The 19,567-nt window shown below is 43.1% G+C and overlaps 1 protein-coding gene across 1 annotated transcript; it reads left to right on the forward strand.

Annotated features, from left to right (window-relative positions):
- Positions 1 to 15,056: 15,056 nt before the first annotated feature.
- On the forward strand, positions 15,057 to 17,569 carry nkx1.2la (NK1 transcription factor related 2-like,a; the record flags this gene model as incomplete). Its single annotated transcript, XM_084022026.1, has 2 exons — positions 15,057 to 15,276; positions 16,479 to 17,569. The coding sequence occupies 2 exons, from the start codon at positions 15,057 to 15,059 to the stop codon at positions 17,090 to 17,092; spliced, it is 834 nt and encodes a 277-aa protein (XP_083878152.1). The 3' UTR covers positions 17,093 to 17,569.
- Between the last annotated feature and the right edge of the window lie 1,998 nt (positions 17,570 to 19,567).

A 19,567-nucleotide genomic window follows, 5' to 3' on the forward strand; every position in this document is an offset into this window, starting at 1 on the left:
GGCAGGTAGTGTACAGTGATTTTATTGGTGAGAGCTGTGAGACTGAACCCAGCAGAGTTTAACCAAAACAATCGGCTGAAAGATGCCAAAACTTCTTGTTTGAGTTGAGGCGTTCCGCAGAGCCCAACCGCCACCTTTCATATTACAGATAGACATCTGAGTCATTGTTGATGTAAAAATATTGATTAGTGGCACCTTAAAGTTAACATGGATGACAGCGATGATGGATTGTTTTTTTATTTGAGTAAAACAAACATTGATGTCAGTTTCTCTCTATGACTCCCTGACTGCATGGACTCCATGTGACACTGCTTGTTTTTGCAGACGAGTGTTACTTTCTTTGTTGGCCTAACACTACATTGTCTGTGTTGCTTGGAATTACTTGAACGCCAACTTGTTACTGAGGTAAAGCCCCTTGGATTACTGAAGGTGTTTGTCCAATGGAGAGTGTCACACAGGGAAAAGCTCTCGGCACTGACATGGAAATTGTGGGTTTGTGAAAGAGGGAGTGAGCTGACATGCAAAACAAACAGTGCTCTTCCTTCTTTTGTGAAATCCAAAGGGAGGTTTCTCCGCAGACGGGTAACTCCAAACTGTCATTGCGCGGTCAAAGACGTTCTCGAGGAAATCCTAAGTTTACTTTTCTGATAAATGCAATGCTAAGCATGAGGAATTGGAAGTAAACATGTTGAATCACTATTGACGAGTACTATTTCAGGCAGGTCCTGCCCCCCTCATCCACACATTGGTGTACGGTTTCTGCCTTCCATCTGTCCGGGCTGCATGCCTCCCCTGCTCCCTGTCTGTTTTTCCACTGATGGTTTGTGTTCATTAGAAATGCACAGAAAAGTCTTTCTAAATCTAAAAGTAACCTGGTTTTACCATGCTAACTCTGTTACAGTAACCCAGTTACACTACTAACTGATCATGAGTAACACGATGTAGATGCCTGCCTTCTATGGTGGTTAAATAAGAGAATGTAATGACTATAATAAATATTTGGCCTTGTCACACTCTTAATTGAAGTCATGCAGTCTTTAAGTCTTTAATTCAAAGTACTCTCAGATCCCATTCAGCCTCTTTCGTGGGTTAGTTACAATGATGACATTAGCTGTGTTTCCATTGAATTGTCAAGTGAATTTTGAGCAAACTATTTATATGTTACAAAAAAAAAGAAAAATTGGAATTGTGGGGGAGGGTTTGCATGAGTGCTGTGAGCCAATGGTTCATTTCAGGTGCTGATTGAGGGCAGGTGTGTCTCCACTCTGGAGAAACAGCAAACACCTCACTCCTGTGACCTCCTGGTATGCTACACAAGTTGAGTCTGAATATTGAAAGTGCTCCTCTTCTGTTTCGGTCCAGGCATGGCAGCCTAAAGGCAAAGTTGGGCTTCCAGAAAGGGAAGTGTGTTGGCGACCTTGTCCACGCTGATGGCGCTGCAGACTGCCATCAAGGACATCACGTGTCTGGACTGAGAAGTAACCAACCTGCGGCGCTGCTGACCTTTGGCCTTGGATTCTCCTGCCCTATTATGAGTAGGACATTTACTGTTTCCCCTCCTCCACCCTCATAGGATACAATAAGCATAATTTCCTGAAATGTCAAACTATCCCTTTAAATGCATGCAGCATGCTGGTACTTCGAAGGGCTCATCCTGATGCATGTGCACAAACTCAAAGTGCAAGAGAGCGATGTTTACCACAATTCCAAGGGGTTATCTGTAATGCAGGAAGTGCGTGTGTAATGAAGGAAGCCTAATTAAAAGATAAACACACCACACCTCTTACTGTCTTGTCCTGTCAGATCCTGTCTCACTCTGCCTGACTGCTGCTCTTACTGCTGCCTCTGGTTCAACAGGAGTGGCAGCTGCATATACCTGACTTTATAAATGGCTACCAGGCTTTTATTGTCCCCAAAGCATCAAAGCTGTTGCAACACTCCTCTTTGAAGGGAACGCTATATCCATGTGCAAACTAAAAAAAAAAAAAACGCCCAATGAAACAAGGTGTGTTCAATATACACAGTGATCTCAGTTTCAGCTTGAGTCATGAGTGCATTATATCATGATTTCTTAAATGGCATTCCTTGATGAAACTATGCGTTAGATCAGCTTTACCTGTCACTCCCACACGGACCTTAACACAAATAGACAGAGGCATGTGAAGACACACAGAAAGAAAGTGAGAAAGCACGGTTTGTGTTTACTTTATCAGCTCGTCGTGGCACGGCCCCCGAAAGAAAAGGCCCCTGTTTTTTGTTTTTTTTACCGCACAATACTGCTTGCAGGTTATTTTCTGGTGTCCCGGCGGTGGAGAGGGATGAAAGACCGGCCACAAAGACAAGAATGCGGTTCCTGTTGTGGTCTTAGGGGGTCATGGGCGAGTAGATGTGGGGGTGGGTTGTCTGCCTTTTCACATTGGGTGGGCCCCTGGGGTGCACGAGTCAAGGTTTGCTGTGGGAGGAGGGGTGAAGGGGAGGGGATGAAATGAGTGTTGAGCTGGAGGGGTCAGAGGAATGAGTTACGGTACGGGAACGGAATGATTCTAAAGATGCCACCTCGGTATGACCCGGCCTGGATGAGATAAGAGCGTTTAAGGGACGAAGACAAGCTTTCACTGACATAATGTTTGAAAAGGACTCAAAACGGTGACGGAAGCGGAATTTGACGTATTTAAAAGCAGCAGTCACTGACAATAATGTCAAGCTCTGACAATTAACCTGAATGGACATCTTGGCCCCCTAAAGATCACCCTAAAGATCACCCTTACCCCATACAATGAAACTGCATTGTCAGTTATGTTTCGAGGGAAGCTTATTTTCTCTTTCTCTTTTTTTTTTCTTTCTCTCTCTCTTTTACCTCTTTTTTCCGAATCACAAATACGTCCGTGGAAGTCCACATAGGGAAGAGGTCACGAGGTCGGGTGGATCAAATGAACACCCAGCTTGGTTGTATGGCGTTTTAATGCCATGCAGGATTGGATTGGAGACATTATGTCCTTGCCTCTGTGGCGGTTCACTGTGTTGATATCATTCACACATCTAAGATCCTGTTATCATATCATTTGGCCTATGCGTGATAGCCTGACACGATGTGAGTGTTTTCTAGCCGTCTGTGTGTACATTTTGCACTTTGGCCGGCCGCCATAACTGCCACCGAATCTAGTTCAACCACTGTCTTTCTGGCTGTCTGTGTTCTCTACAGACACATGACTGTTATTATCGTAATTGATTTATTGATTCGGTTCTTCCAGAGGCAAAAGGTGTTGGATTGATGCCCAACACAACACAATTCAGACAGTAATACGGTTTTAAAGGCACAGAAAGCGACGGAGCGGGTGAATGATGATGCGTTCAAATACATAATGCAAATCAATTTCTGAATCTTTTTAAAATTGCTCTCCGTTTCCTGTGCTCCATGTGTGCAGGACCCTGTGGCCGCTTGCCTGGACGGCTGGCGCAACAATACAGGAAGCCAGCGCTTATTTGGAAGAGATGGGAAGGAGGACACAGCAGTCAAGTACTGTGCAGGAATCCTCATAAACTGTACTCACATTAAGATAAGTTTTGTTCAATTCTACATTTTTCTTGATCCCACTTTTCCCGCAACAAAATACATCATAGTGTAGTGAGCATTTGCTCAGGATCAGCATGGTTCATTCCCTACTGTTAATTCAAGTTAAAGTGACACTTCATTTGGTGTTCTCACAGAGCTGATATGCCTCTGGGGAAAGAAGGTATGAAATGAACTTTGTCATTATTAATGTTACTCCTCGGGTGATGTTGAAAGATGATTAAACAAGAATGAAGCAGTACTGGGAAATTATTTCTAAACCACACTGGTATAATTGTGTGTGCATGCATGTAATCCTATTTTACATGTTGGTGTGATAATGTCACAATTGTTCACTACCAGCGGAATGTGAATGACATTGTCTCAAGCTGGTCAACGTCTCAACTCTCCCTCCTCAGAAAAGCTTGGTTTCCCTGAAAAAAAAAAAAAAAAAACTGTTGTTTTTTGTCTTGTGCAACTTTTTTGTGAACGAGTCTGGGAAAGCCATGCACAAGAATGAAATATTGCAAGTGTTACATTCTCCTTCAATTGGGGGATTTTGGCTCTGTTTATGGCTAACCATCCCGACAGTATACAGTCAAGTACATTTGCAGCTCAACAAATGAGCCTTAATGAGCTTTACCTCCAAAAGAATCCTTTAATGGGGAAATGAAATTAGAAAAATGCAATAGATTGTAAACTTAACAGATAGATCTTGAGCCACATGACCTCCTCTTCACCATAGAGACCCGGGAAGAGGCCATACTACACAAACACACAAGGAAAAAAAAACACATTACATATTTCCTCCGTAGAAACACAATATGTACAGCGAGGGGTACTCCATCCCCTTCCTAAAATGCTTTTCTATTGCATTGCGCTCCAGTAAAAAAGCCATCTAGATGCCTATCTGGCAGAAGGACAGGACATTTGAGAAGCCATAACCAAACCAATAAGCCCAGCGATGATTATTCAGCACCCCGGCCCGAGAGGCAGCTGTCAGGGATACGTAGTCAAACACTCCCCACGGCTTTGAACCTGCGCAGAGCCTCCGTGGGAGAAGATGGATGGAGCTGAGTCGGGAGCTACATGGCAGTGACTTCATGGCAGCTGTGTGTGTGTGTGTCCCTGTGCACACATATTAGACAACAATGTGGCCGTTAACCTCTCTTCATCTACCACCTGAAATTAGCCCCCAAAACACTGTGAATGTTTAAGACAAGTGACATAAACATATCCTATACATCCTTTGTGTTTACGTCCTGTGATAACACCTTCCTGACCTTTCTATCAGGCTCTCATCTTTTAATAGTCCCTGTCAGGGTCACTCATCATTTCACAGACTGTTGCACAACACCTTTCACGGGCTTCAAGGAACAAACTGTGCTGCCAATAATGCACATACTTAATAAAGACATCCAGCAGCCTCGCTCCCACACACACACACACACACACACACACACACACACACACACACACACACACACATACACACACACTCACACACAGGATGAAAACCACAGCATGTTTTAGCAATATTTGAGTGCGGAGAGATTTATGGCTGTGAGTAACACTAAGCATGTAATCCAGTGGCCAATACAACAAAGCCCACCATAAAAATCATGCGATTTGTAAGGAAACACTTCCAGCCAGCACACTTGTATGTAATTACAGCATAGAGCCAGCAGATGGCACCATTTTTCTTTTCTGTGTGCAGATGTGATGAGTTAAATGTTCAGTTATCATTTCAACACACACACACACACACACACACACACACACACACACACACACACACACACACACACACACACACACACACACACACACCGACTGATTTCTAGTTATGTTAGTTATGTATGTTGTTGGAGTGACTCTCCCTCGCTTGTTTTTGTGAGTGACAGATTTTTCAGAGATATTTCATAAATAACAAAGGTTATTTTGTGGCATTTCGGCGTGTTGCGTTGCTGCACGGGATGTCACAATTATGAACATATAATAACACTGTTTATGGGTTAATTCAATCCCATTATTTATGAATCGCAAAGCGCATGCAGGCCTCCAGAGAAACTCCTGCATGTGTTCAGGGTCTGGTTCAGGGTGAGATCTCTGAGGGAACTGCTCCCTCTTCTGACAACAAAGCCTTTCTGCTGTTTGTGACAATAATCACCGATGAGGTATGTATGGCTTCTGGTGCTCAGAACGCCCAACACATGCATTTGAAAAACTTGACAGCAATGTCTCTTTCCAGAAATCTTGACCTGGTAACTCAAGATAATGCACAGACCTTCCTGGGTTTCATGTATGGTTTAAAGAAAATAGTTCCAATGAAACTGCTCATGTCTGTGCTTTGAGCACCGCAAGCTGAGCTCCATTGAGTGCCAGTGAGTCCCATTATAGAGCAGTCAAACATCTTTATGGCCAATCTCTCTAAAACTCACAACCAAAACAATCTAGATTGATAAATGTCACGAAAAGTAAAAATATGTATTCAAGGTTTTTTGGGTGAACTGTTCCTTTAATCAAAAATAAGCGCAAAAATGTACACATCACTCACAATATACAGCAAACCAGTGATCATCTTTTTTCTTTCTAAAATTATGTAAGTGACTGAATCGTCCTTTGCGGCGTTCATGCGTATATTTATAAATGGTTTGAATTCATGCTACATTGGTTTTAATGGCGTTTGTATGAAACCAGCAAAACACCTCACCATATGTGCTGAAAAGTATGATTCAGCATTCTGTAATGTTGCATTAAGTAGGACAAACTGGAGTAAGCACGGACAACATTTTTTTCTATACAAACCAAAATAAAATGATTCCCTCTAGACATTAAACAGACTACTGGTGGAAAGTGGATACAGACAATAACATAATAATAACAATAACATCCTTTGGATTACAGAAAGTCTACTGTTTTTAAGTCTACATCATGGAACTAAATAATAATTAAAATCACTCTCCTTTCATGTAAATGAAACTATGAGCACGATACAAATCTGTTGAATCGGTGTTAATGGCTTATGGTCTGGCGATAGCATGTGTCTTTTGTCTTGATCGCCAGGGTGATTTACATTTACTCTGTAATCTGTAGGCTTTAATAATCTTTATTTCTTTTTTTAACCTGTTTTTGCGTCCTGGATATTATCCTTCAAACACACATTGTGGACCCTTCAGTAGGATCCATGGATCTGACAGTTTGACGGAGGAGCAGTCGAAGGGTCAATTAAGGGCACGGCCTATAATTGATGAATAACTTAATGTTCGCAATAAACGTATTAATAGTGGAGTGAGCCCCCCCCCCCCCCCCCCCCCCCCCCCCCAGTGAGTGCTCTATGTGTCCCTGAGGTCTTATCAGTTGGCCCCCTTGTCCCTTATATGGCCCTATTTGCTGCTGACTGTCACCCAGCCAGATAGATAGAGGTCTAATAGAGAGGCCTGCGCTCTGTTAAGTGATTGAGCTGTAAATACAGATTGACCTGAAGTAAGACTCTCATCATCTGTAAACTCATTCAACACTCTGCGTCCTCTCTCCCTTGATGTCTGGTAGAGTCTGAATTTCCATCACTGAGCGGAAGGGGGGGGGTTGCATCTCTGATCATGAGATAGAGAATGGGCTCATAGTGGATATAGACAAATGTGTGTGTGTGTGTGTGTGTGTGTGTGTGTGTGAGGGTGCTGGACCGTCAAACGACAGGCCCCGAGATGATCTTTCCATCAGCTCCACAGAGAGCGGAGATTGTCCCAGGGAGAATTTATGGAAATAGTCATAAAACGTGAAGACTTCAGTAATGGGATATGTCGATAAAACCCACGGCGGGAAAATCTACGGCAGTTTACTGAGGAGATGAGCGGCCCGGCTGTTAGACAACTTAAATCTAATTTTCTCCATAAAGCCCCTGTAAGTCAACAACCCTAAAGCTTCCATAAATCATCATACAGGACATATTCATCAAGATCATATTTATTGCCATGGCAGAGTGCCACTGCGGCATCAATCCTATCACGATGTGCTGTGATGGTAAAATTAGCCATGTTCCTCCTGTAATGTGGATCTCGTGCAGACATTCTAGCTCTGCAGTTCTTCAGGTTTTAACTTTAAAACAATGTCACAGTTAATTATAATTCAGTTGAATTATTACAAGAAAAACTCAAGTGTGTGTGGTTTTCATTGTAATTATTGACCTTTTAAGAGAGAATACTGGAGCACTGCTGTTCTTTTTTATCTTTTATTGAGATAATGAATTCATTTTAGTGTTAGGGATACATTTTTAGACAACTGAGAATCATAATTATATTAACAGCTTAGCTCCTGTGCTTTTAATAAGGCAAGGCAAGGCAAGGCAACTTTATTTGTATAGCACATTTCATACACAAGGCAGACTCAAAGTGCTTCACATCATAAAACAAAGTGAGAAGAAAAAAAAAATAAGTATAATGTGGTGAAAACATGTGAAGCTGATGACGCAGTCATTCAGCTATTTAAAAAAAGTATATCCGCAGTGACTTTTTCTCTGTGCTTTATTCCCTATTCTGTACTGCAAGTGTGAAATCAATGAGGTTAAAGCGATGGCAGTTCGTTTTAATTTCAAGGAATGTCTAGTCATATCTTATTTAGAGCAGTTAATGACCCGCAGCCCCCCCTGGCAGATGATCCTGCTAGAATTATTGGGGATTTTATGGGAGGTAATTTTGAGTACTTAGTGAACGATTCTTAATGTGCATTGACTTCGGAAAACTGCAAACTTTTTAACCTTTTTTTGATAGCTAGACAGAATTCAATGATATATTTATCAGGACTACTACAGCGACTCATTACATATAAAAAGGTTTTAAATCTCTCCCATTCAAGCACTAACCAGGCCCTGTTTGGCTGAGTGGCATTGGCGTAAGACAGGTGTGAATTGAACCCAGTTTCTCCCTCTGCACCAGAGTTGCTCCTTTGACTGCTCGATGCTCCACATGAGCAGTGATGCCTGCAGAGCCAGACAGCCAGGATGGACGCCTTATGAAAGCAAGCGGCTCCTCCCTCTGGGGGGAAGGAGAGGACCCACACCGTTTTACTAGCACAGAAGGGCCATAAGTGCTGAGGGAAAAGGATTATATCCCCAATCATTTTGGATTCTTTGGCAGTCATGGGCCAACACAGTCTTGGGGATGAAGGTTACAGAGCAGCAGAGGACAACTATGAACGCTGACCCAATGCGTTCAAGAGGTTTGCTTAAAAACTCAACTCAACAGAAATATCAGGCATTGAGGAATTTCATGCTTAATATGAGTCGCTTTGTAGGGGAAAATAATGCGAAAAAATAATTTTCCATAAAGCGAGCGTGCTGACCCTTTAAGAATGCAGCTTCACTGCTGTCTACATTTGCCAGTGCATTAATAAAACAAACAAAAAAGGCTGCATTTCTGAAGCTTATTACAATAAAAGTAAAATAGCATTATGGATCCCAGAAGCTGCTGGCTGAACCTTCATTCCTGTTTATTGCGTCGGGTTAAAGTCCAACACAGCCGAGCTGTCGCCTCAACATATTTAGGTTTTTTTATTTGAGTCGGTGGTCGTGCTCAGTGTCAGAAGTGAAGCTGCTCTGGGGAAGCTTGAGCCGTGATCAACAGTAATCCTCCTCCCATGGAGGTCACAGCCTAGTTATAGGAGGCGAAGGTTCCCTCCGCTGTTTTCTGCCCAACTTCCATTAGCAATCTGTTAGCCGCAATCCACCGAGAGGGAGGACCGGAGCAAGGAGCTCCTGGGAGCGCACAAACATACAAAGACGCACACACATGCTCACGGCACAGGCCTTGTTTGATGAAAAAGAACAATTAAAGGAGAAATGAGGGAGAATCATCAGGGGAAATGGCTGATGAAGACTTTATTGATTAGAGCAGCTCCACTGATCCAGCTCTCACTGTAGCAATTACCACCAGCTGCCTGCCGCTAGTGGGGGCCTCACGGTGCAGGGCCCCATACGAAGACACCACGACGGGAAGAGAGGAAGCGTTTTTGGACTATGTTTGACAGAAAGCAAAAACAACACTGAAACTGAAACAGCAGTGCCTAACTTTTCCAGATCAAATGTTTTTTTAGCATAATTTCATTACTTTCTTATTGAATGATCTGCTATTTAAAAAAAAAGATCATACCTATCAGCTACAGAAGACAAATAAAAAGAGTAGAGGTGCACATTATATGGACAACATTTTAATGGGCTAATTCCCTGTGCCTTTGTTTCACCACATTACCAAAACCCTTGACTTGCACATTATACACATGCAGCAGAGCAGGCTGGGATCTGCATATGACGGTGCAGAATGAAGCGCTGTCTTCCCCCTTTTGTCTCTCTCAAACAGGTAGCCAATGATTCATTCAAATCCCTTGTGAATAAAGCAATAAAGTCTTACGGGGGCACATCTGAGTCTACATGGCCACGATCACTGCGGAGGCCATGTGGGTTTGATCATTTCCATTCGTTTGTTTGCTCAGCTAAGACAGCTTTGTATTGGTATTTAAATCAGACTCTTCTGAGACCAGAGACGCTGTCAGACAGTTGACGTGCATGTTGACTTATCAATGCAGTTTTTTTTTTTTAAGATTGCAGACAATCTCATGCATGGGAAGCTCCACACAGTTAGCGTGATGACAACGTGCGTGTAGTTCAAATCTAACACTTGCATACCAACCAGACAACAAGTTATTGTGTTACTTTGTCATTGTGAATGTGCTGGATCTTCATCCCTGTGGCTGAGATACCAAGTTCAAAGTTCAGACGAGGTGACCTTGGGAGAGGCATCATCTAATTAGAGGTGAAGGGCCTGGATTTATTCGGCAATGTGCATGTGCAGCAATTCCACAAACACATTCAACTCACCCGACAACAAGGAAAATAACTTAAATTATAAGATGATGGTGATGTTGGTGTTATAAACGGTAATAGATAAAAACAGAAGGAGTGTTGCTCAGTTGTAAAAGAAGCCCCCCTGTTGGGATGAAAAGAAACCAGTCCTCCCATTTCAGAGCCACTGTGCTCTCGTTCTGCAGCTCACTGACTACAGACTCACAGTTTCAAAAAGCTAGTGGACCATTTGGCAAGGGCACACAAACAAAAAAAGAGATAATGGTCAATGGAGAAATATAAAGGGACAAACACAATCTGTTTCTGCACTAGATGGAGATGAATGGGACATAATCCGTTGCCTTCCATCACACCTACCCAGCCCGCACCGGGGCTGCTCCCCCGCTTAACCACAATGATGATTAATCCTACACCCACTATTTATATTTCCTAATTGTAATTAGCACAAATTATCAATTACGGTTAGTGCCTAATTGCCCTTCATAAAGACAGCTCCCCAGGTTTAAACGGGTCCATTTAAATAATGTAACTAATAGCTCTTGCCTTTGCGTCGCGGATACATCTTCATTGTTCCACGCGTGAACTGCGATGGTTGCTCGTAATTTAATAGGGCAATCGAGGGAAGGAGTGCAGGTGGCACTGCGGGACTAATTATTGTTAATGAATTATGATGTGACCTTCTCAGAACAATGGCTAATCAATGCTCACGTTGAGTGACAGTGCGCTCTGTGCAGATGCCAGGGACCACGGAGCCATAACTAGCAGGCCTCAGCCCTGTGGAAAACAGGCAGCTGCACCTACTTCTGTCCGTTTCTTTTGTCTTCACAATATCTACTCCCGACTTTACCCTCATGTACCCGTGGTGGATATTGCATGGACTGGCCAGGTCAGTAAGACAAGATGGTTAAGCTGGGAATGCACAAATGCTGCTACGTCACTGATTGTTTTTCACAAACCAGCAAACTTAACTGTTCGTATTTAATGGTCCTTGTGTTTTCACATCGGTGCTCTCTGCTGATATACAAGCAAAAGTGAGGCAAGGCTGAAGGAATAGGAAATTAGATAAAATGCTGTGATCATTTTGTCCATCACCCACAGCTATGTCACAACGGAGGATCATGTTTTTCATCGATTTTTTGAATCCATGTATATCTGGCAAGGCCGCGTGAGTGCCTGAGGAAACAAATGCATATTGTGTGTGTCACTAATGAGACACGATTCAGGCACACATGGCTGATTTGAGTCTACATGACATGGAAACAGAAAAGGAGTACGGCTTCGCTCTCTGATTCTCTTCTCACGACTTCATTGATAACGGGAACAAGACGTAAGGAAAGGCAGTAAACTCTGAACCGGACATCTCCGGTGAGCACACGTTGGAAAGTTTGCACACTTTGCCTACATGACCACACTGTGCCGGCGGTTAGTTGACGACATCAATGTTTGAACTGACCTTTACCTTGTTGTGACAGGGGCGCAGTATGACTGACAGTGTCCCTCAGCATAATTTACCCCCGCCCCACATCGCCCTCCATCTCCTCTGTGATGCAGTTGACCCCTTTACAAATCACCCCCAACTTTACACATCTGCTGCCTGTCAGCATCTGCCAGGCGCACTCACCCGTCCCGCCCATAATGAAAAACTCTCATTACTCGCCTCCACCCAACAGGTATACAGGCCGTTAGGACAATTACCGGGCAATGCCACTGACCTTGTTGTTAGAGAGAGTCAAACAAACACAGAGGTCTGACTGAAAGGAGGCCCGGTGGCATGCAGGGCAGACAGGAGACCTGGCAAAAATGAGTGAAACCTCATGTCCACTAAGGAAGATTTAATCGTATTGACATTTCAATGCAAACTCAATGCAGAAACAGGTAGCTCAAAGCTAGTGCTACGTGTTTGACGCCTCATCAAACAGCCAAAACGTGTGGCAATTTTTGCAAATGATGGCATAAATGATGAGCTTTATTTCATGTCAGACTAAAGCTGTGTATGATTTTGTGATTCAACAATTAGCATTTAGTATTTTTTTGTAAAAAGAGACATTTATTAGTTGCCAGGACCGCATCCAAGATTTGCAACTTCCAAAAACAAGCTGTACATTGTATTTAACCCCAGATTACAGAAACCAAGACGGCTGTTGTTGGATGATGTTGATTTGGTAGATAAAAAACAAATCTCTGCAAGTTGATACTCATATCATACTGAAATGAATGGAGAGGACAGAGAGGAGGGTCGGAAATCTACCTAGTTTGGTACAACAGTAATGGTAATTGTACAATTATTGGCCAAAACCATGAGTACATTCTTCAACGTTTCTGTATCTTAGGAACCACAGCATCTACCACGTTAAGGAATCTGGCATGGAGTATCTAACGGCCTCGCTTAATGATTCACCAGACACTTGCTGACCTTTTGTTTGAGTCCCACTTACCGGGAGTCGGGAGACAGTGGCCAGAAAACAATAGACAATACAGTCTGTGAGCAGAAGCTCGACTCATCACGCTGCTCCTGCCATTAGACAAATTATCTGACGTTTAGCAGACTGGGGGCAGCCTCCCCGCCAAGCGATGACTTTATTGACCCTTGAGGGGGGTCTCGTATGGAAGTGTGTCTCTCGGGCTCCCTGTGGAGGAGCACTCCTCCTCTCTGAAGTCCTGCTCTGGTCTGTACACACTCGGGGCTGAGCCAGCATGCTGTTCCCGCTCTCTGAAGTCTACCTGAGGGCCTCTTTGTCCTCGGGGCTGGTCCCTTTGTCCCGCGGACCCACACAAACAGATGTCCAGCCACTGGGCCTTCTCGTAGGAAGTTGTAAACCTCCAGTGTGCAGCGGGCTCTATTCATATGGAGGAACTACAGTAATGGCCGTGCAAGTGCCATACACATGCAAATGCCGACACGCAGACACCCTGTAGGGGCGGCTTTAACAAATGTTTGACTATGTAACTCGTGCAGACCATGCCAGGGCACCAGACTATGACCGGGTAGCAATGAAACCTCCATGTAGCGGAGTAATCACCCTGATGTGTATAAATAACACAGGAAGTTGTGTCGGGGGGAATTTGAGGGACCTTTAACAGTGTGTAAACACGATCGGATCCCCCATACCACTAACACCAAACAGAGAAATGGCATCTGTCTCATCCATGCACAATGTAGACCTCACAGGCTTAGATGGTAAAATATGTAAATATGTCAAGAGTTACAAAACCACAGCTATCCTTGGGGGAAAAAAAGTACACATCCATTCTAATCCCACACAAAAAACTATTATTTAATTGATTAATTATTTACTTTATTCTAAGTAAAATGAAATGGAAGTTAGTGGAGTTAAATGAAGCTCCCGTGTTGTTGTTGCACTCGCTGGTTCGGCCTTCCAGTATCCAACATGACTGTCTGCAGCCATCAGGTTTTATCTGTATTGGACACCTGCTGAGAATATTGATCCTGTGCTGGTTTCACCATTTTAGCCATCACCAGGCATCAGGCTTTAAACGACCCCGTGTCACTTTATATTGAATACTAATAGCAAAAGACGAGGGAGCCGACTGATTGTGAATATAAATCTATCAGCTCAGGTGAGAAAACAATCAGCCATGTCCACTGAATGCCTGTGCTTTAACTTTGAAAGCTTAAAGAAGCACCTATGAATAGTGATGGATCGTGGATCTTTTAAAACACATATCCTTTTTAGTTTTTTTGAATAAGCAAAACAGAATGTCCCCACATGCAAGCAAGCAAATTAGCAATTTCTGTTATTTCCTGGCATGAAAGTTGCTTCAGTGTAATGTAGTGAATGTGATGCTAGAAATGCAATAACAAAGATATAAAATGAATAAAAGAAGACATGAAATTAAGTATCAGTGAATATTCTCAAGGTTAGATGGTATGACTATTATTTACCTTCAGTGTTTCTCTCAAACAAGCCAATATCAATAATCATCATCTGTGTTCCCCTGACATCAACACCTCTATATCAGCTGGATGCATTATAAGTAACCTTATTATCAGTGTTTGATTTTTCATCAGTGCGCCTCTGTGAATATAACTGATATAGACACAATATTTCTATGCGTTTTACATTTTAACATAAAAAGTTATTATCTTTAAGGTTTTTTTTTTACTCTGTCGTTAAAAACAACTTAAAACGGTGTGATTTCGATTAAGAGAGTATTTCTCCCAAGGGACACGGCAATCTCGCTGACACCAACATCCCTAAAAGAGTCCAATTTGGAGGGGCAGGGCGATCATATCAGGGATCGCAGGGATCAAGTGCCATCTGTGCCCAATTTACTTCCAGGTCGTGGATTATTGAATTTAATGATATGGGTGATTATCGACGAATGCTTTGAGCCTATTAGGTGGTCGTGTGAAAACACTAATAGTGTTTGTGTCACGTGAGCCTTGGGGGGGGGGGATGTAGACGCTTTAAAGAGCGCTCCGGTCATCTCATTCACGCTGCGAGTCTGACAGACAGAAGCAGAGGAGCGAAGTCCACACTCCGAGGGATCATCGCCAGCGCTCCGTTTAGATGAAGCTCGAGGACGAGGAGTAAAAAAAAGGCTCAACTATGAGAAGTTGCTCTCCACGCGCGTAATTACGCACGTCGATCCTTTCTCCCTTCCGCAAAGGTGTTTCCTCCGTAAAGGATGCTGGACCCCAAGGACTGTGGAGTGACGATGGCGTCCAATCATAAGATTTCATTTTCTATTATTGACATCTTGGATCCGAACAAATTCAACAGCAAGAGGGGAAGCGAACTTCAGGGAGTCAAGGAGAAGTTCCCCGTGGCACTCGAGGAGGGAACAAGTTTAGAGTCGGACAGCAGCAGTGCGGGCGGAGACGTCGGAGTTGAGCGCACGAGAGCAGGTAGAGAAAAGACCATTTTACTGTTATAGATGTACATCAAAGGGTTACGCGTCATATTCTGTTTTTTTTTTTAATTACATATAGTTATCTCAAAAATGTCTAGACTTATCAACAAAAACGTGCTCTGTCACATCAAAATACAAATCTTTATGATGAAATCTTACAATTCAAACTTTGTTTGAGGGGAGACGCTGGGTCTAGACTCAACACCAACAAGTCACACGCTATTTTCTATCAGATTTATTGTCATCTGAGTGTGACCTTCCCTTAATTTTCAAGGCTGCGTCTCCTTTCAAGGAAGCCACAAAGGCTTGCTCCCAGAGCCCCGGCGTGTGATTGGCACTGGGACAGGCAGGCTAGATAATTGTTTAAATCGTCCCATTGAGGATGCCTCCGCGCGCTTTGATCGATATCCCATTACTGCATCCTGCATATCTCCCTCCAGCACCTTGCAGGTACAAACTTCACACCCCATCCATGTCTGATCCTAAATATCGTTCGATTAAAACTTCCCTTTAAATAGATGACACTTATCGACCCACCTGCAAATATGAAACTCCATTAGCACGTCGCGGCTGAGGTGGCGGAGCTGGATTTAGACGGGATTTCTTTCCGCAACATGACATTTGAGGCGCCGAGTGGTTTATATATTATTTAAGGATTAGCGGCCGAGTCTTCCCCCTCTCTCCTCTGAGTCTGTGCTGCGTTTCGGTACAGCGACCCCCGTGATCCGAATCAAACGCTCGGATGTAAAACTCCGGGCCTTCTGTGTTTGGTGTTGAAGCGGCGGCGCAGGGCAAAGAAGAACATCTTTGCACAATAAAGAGACACGTCCAAAGCAGGTGTGGGCTTTCCGTTTGGAGAGTTGAACACGTGACTTCATGTCTCGTCAGGAGCTGTCCTTTCAGCACCAGTTAAACCCGTTTAACCTGCTTTTAGGGTTAGAATTCGAAACACAAACAATGTCAAAACATTTTTTTAATTATAACTACTATAAATAACTACTAATGTTGCATTTAGTTTTTTCTAGATCACATCTTCTAGTAAATCCCCTTGAAAATACAGAACCACCAGGGTCCACAGGTCTCCTGAGCTGATAAGAAGCTATAAAATGAATCAATATTATTACTGTATGATTCAAATATTGTAACGTTAGATGCTATCTTCTGCAGATCTTTACTAACTCCTTTTTTTATTTCAAGGGGAAGAAAGAGGAGATGAACACATGGCCTCCTCCGAGCATCATGCGGTGGTCGCCGACCCCCTCCTCCTCCTCTCCCCACCGACCGACACAGAGCCCTGTCTCACCGGGGAACAGGACGACGGGGAGTCGGCGGCCACGCAGCAGGACCCCTCACCGCACAAGCGGCGGCGCCTGGACCAGGTCTGCGCCAAACCAAGGCGCGCCAGAACGGCGTTCACGTACGAGCAACTGGTGGCTCTGGAAAACAAGTTCCGCGCGACCCGCTACCTGTCCGTGTGCGAGAGACTAAACCTGGCCCTGTCCTTGAGTCTCACCGAAACCCAGGTGAAAATCTGGTTCCAGAACAGGCGCACCAAATGGAAAAAGCAGAACCCCGGGGCGGACAGCACCTTGCAGCCCGGTTCCAACTCCCTGCTCCACGTCAGTCCAAACCCGCCCACGTGCGGTGCGAGCCCCTCCAGCTTCCACCAAACTTCTTTCCCCAACTTCAGCTCTGGGAACGTGATCTTCCACGCAGCCGGTGGTGTTCCGCTTTCGTCCACTGGGGGGCTCTTGCATCCCTTCATGTCCAGTGGTTTCGTCCAGCCGACTTATTTTAACCCACATCTATGAGAGAGGGAGAGACTGACTGGTGATGCTGTCACATCTTTAAGGGGACAGAATAACCGTTCACAGCTGAACTTCTACTGCCCAGAATCATTGTAACTGTTGCATTAACGCCATACTGTTCTACTAACCGAGGAGACAGGGAGGCAGCCGTTACACCTATTTTATTATGTCCTTTACCATTTTCCTTACATTGACTTATTCCTGACTGTCTTTAATCTTTTGTCACGGACCTTCTAAACATGTGAACCTCCTACCAAAAGGCCAAATCTGTAAAGGATCCCAACAATCATTCAAACATCCACACTCCTTTATAGCTGGAAAAAGACTGCGCTGATGGACTGTCTTCATGTTTTGCTGAAACACCTGCTCACAGTGTAAATTTGACAGCTCATACAGTATCATCTTCTTCTCAAATGGTGGCGTACTGCAACCATCCAACACCCAGCCGTGTGTCTTCCTCTCACAGGTTCACACAGCTCACTTCTGTTGTCATTTATACAACAATATCAGTGTAACTTAATTAAAAAAACATAAAACACCTGTGTGTGGCTCGTGCATTACAAACATCAAACACTTGAATTGCAGGACATTTTGCACCCCTCTAAACATTAATTTGTCGAAATGTGACATCAGTAGGTTTGTAATAGAGGCAGATCATGTCCTTGTTAAAGGGCCCGGTGCAGATGTCTCATATGCTGCCATCTAGTGGCCAACCAGGTGCATGAAGAGGGATCTTAATCACTTCATAACCAGACACTGAAGCGTCTATGAGAGCAAATCTAATACTTATAAGCCATTTCAGAACACATTAACTTACAACATGAACACTTTATTTTCTCCGGTGGAAAGTATTTGAGTGCATTTCCTCTAGTAAATAAAAACCGCTGCTTGACATTTGCACTAATTTCAGAAGTAAATATTGTACTTTTGCAGATAAAGCACACAAAACACGAGTTTATTTAATATGCATTGCCATCAGTTGATTGATGTAAATGTCAATTCTAATAATATGATAATATAAAATATGTCTTCTAATAAGGTGTAATTTAAAGGGGATATAAGATGTTATAGTTTTATTAATGGATAATAATTCAATTGCTGATGCTTTATAGTCCAGTTATACACCATTAATCAGAATAAAATAAATCCAGAAACCCAACTGACTTCAAAGAGCTTTGAAAATAGAGAAATCAAAGAGCTAAGTGTAAGACTATAGGAGGGATTTCCACAACCTGAAAGCCAAAAGTTATTCTTATTCAGGGACTATAACAGATCTATAAAGCATTAGTAAATCATGTATTAACCATTCATACAGCCATTAATTATATTTTACAAACCCTTTAGAAATAGTGCTTAAATAGAAAGTAGTATGAATATAAGTACATTTTGATGCCAATTCTTGAGTACTTGAATGTTACTCTGAGTACTTCTTCCACCACTGGTCATACAACCTTCACTTCCATAGTACAACCACACGGTGTCACCATTTCCTTTCTTTCTCTCTACATAATCTCAGTTTAAATGCAGACACCAGTGATTTAAGGATATATTAGGATCACCAGTATCATATTTTATAGGATTATTCATCCATTTTATCTACATACCTTTTTGTTGTTGCTGTTGCAATCTTATTTCATTATAAGGATCTTTTTTGTGAACCTTGATTATGCTCTTCATAGTATAATGTATTGTAAACCATGTGAGGCCCGTTCACCCATCCTGTTTTGGTAACAATATGTGATTGAAACACAGTATATGAAAAAGACGTGGCAGCATTTTCCGTATATGTATACACTATATGTGTATTGGCGGACGCTCTCCTGGTTTGCAAGTGCTGCTAAAACCCAAGTGTGGTGAGCTGCTGCTGCTGAATGCAGCCTGAGGCCTGACTCCACCTCAGTTAATCAAGCAGTGCACAGGTTATTAAAGGCACCTGGGTGGGTGGCGTAAGCTCCGCTAACATACTTACTGTCTGTTACCCTCAGTGTTCCCCACAGACCCAATGAGTCAGACAGAGGTGGTGAGTGGAGTCAAATGGTGTAATTCAGTGGCAGTAGTACTAAAGCATCGCTGTGCTGCACTTTGGAGGTGAGTATGCGGTAGCACCCCTGAGCGCTCCTCGACATAGACCAACTCTCCACCGTGGCCTCAGTTCCTCCAAACTTTTTTTGTATTTACTTTGGACTGGCATTTAGATTTTAGAGTGCAGATTAACTTTTAGATGCGTAAGGACCTTCTTTTAGATTTTCATGTAATAAAGTACAACTTTTAATGCCCCCGGTGGTTTTGTGGTTTGCCCTTGGTTAACATTCTTTTTCTTTACAGCATCTGGCGTCCCTATTTATTGTTTATAAATGAAAATATTTTGTTTTATTTTTAGAAACGCGTCTCTGTCCTTCCTCAGTAGTGAGCCTGTGTGCCTCAGAACCAATCCGTGTGGACCATTTTCCATATATTTGTTAAAATGGTATTTCCTGG

This window comes from Eutrigla gurnardus (genome assembly GCF_963514095.1).
Source record: "Eutrigla gurnardus genome assembly, chromosome: 11".
Classification (NCBI taxonomy): Eukaryota; Metazoa; Chordata; class Actinopteri; order Perciformes; family Triglidae; genus Eutrigla; species Eutrigla gurnardus.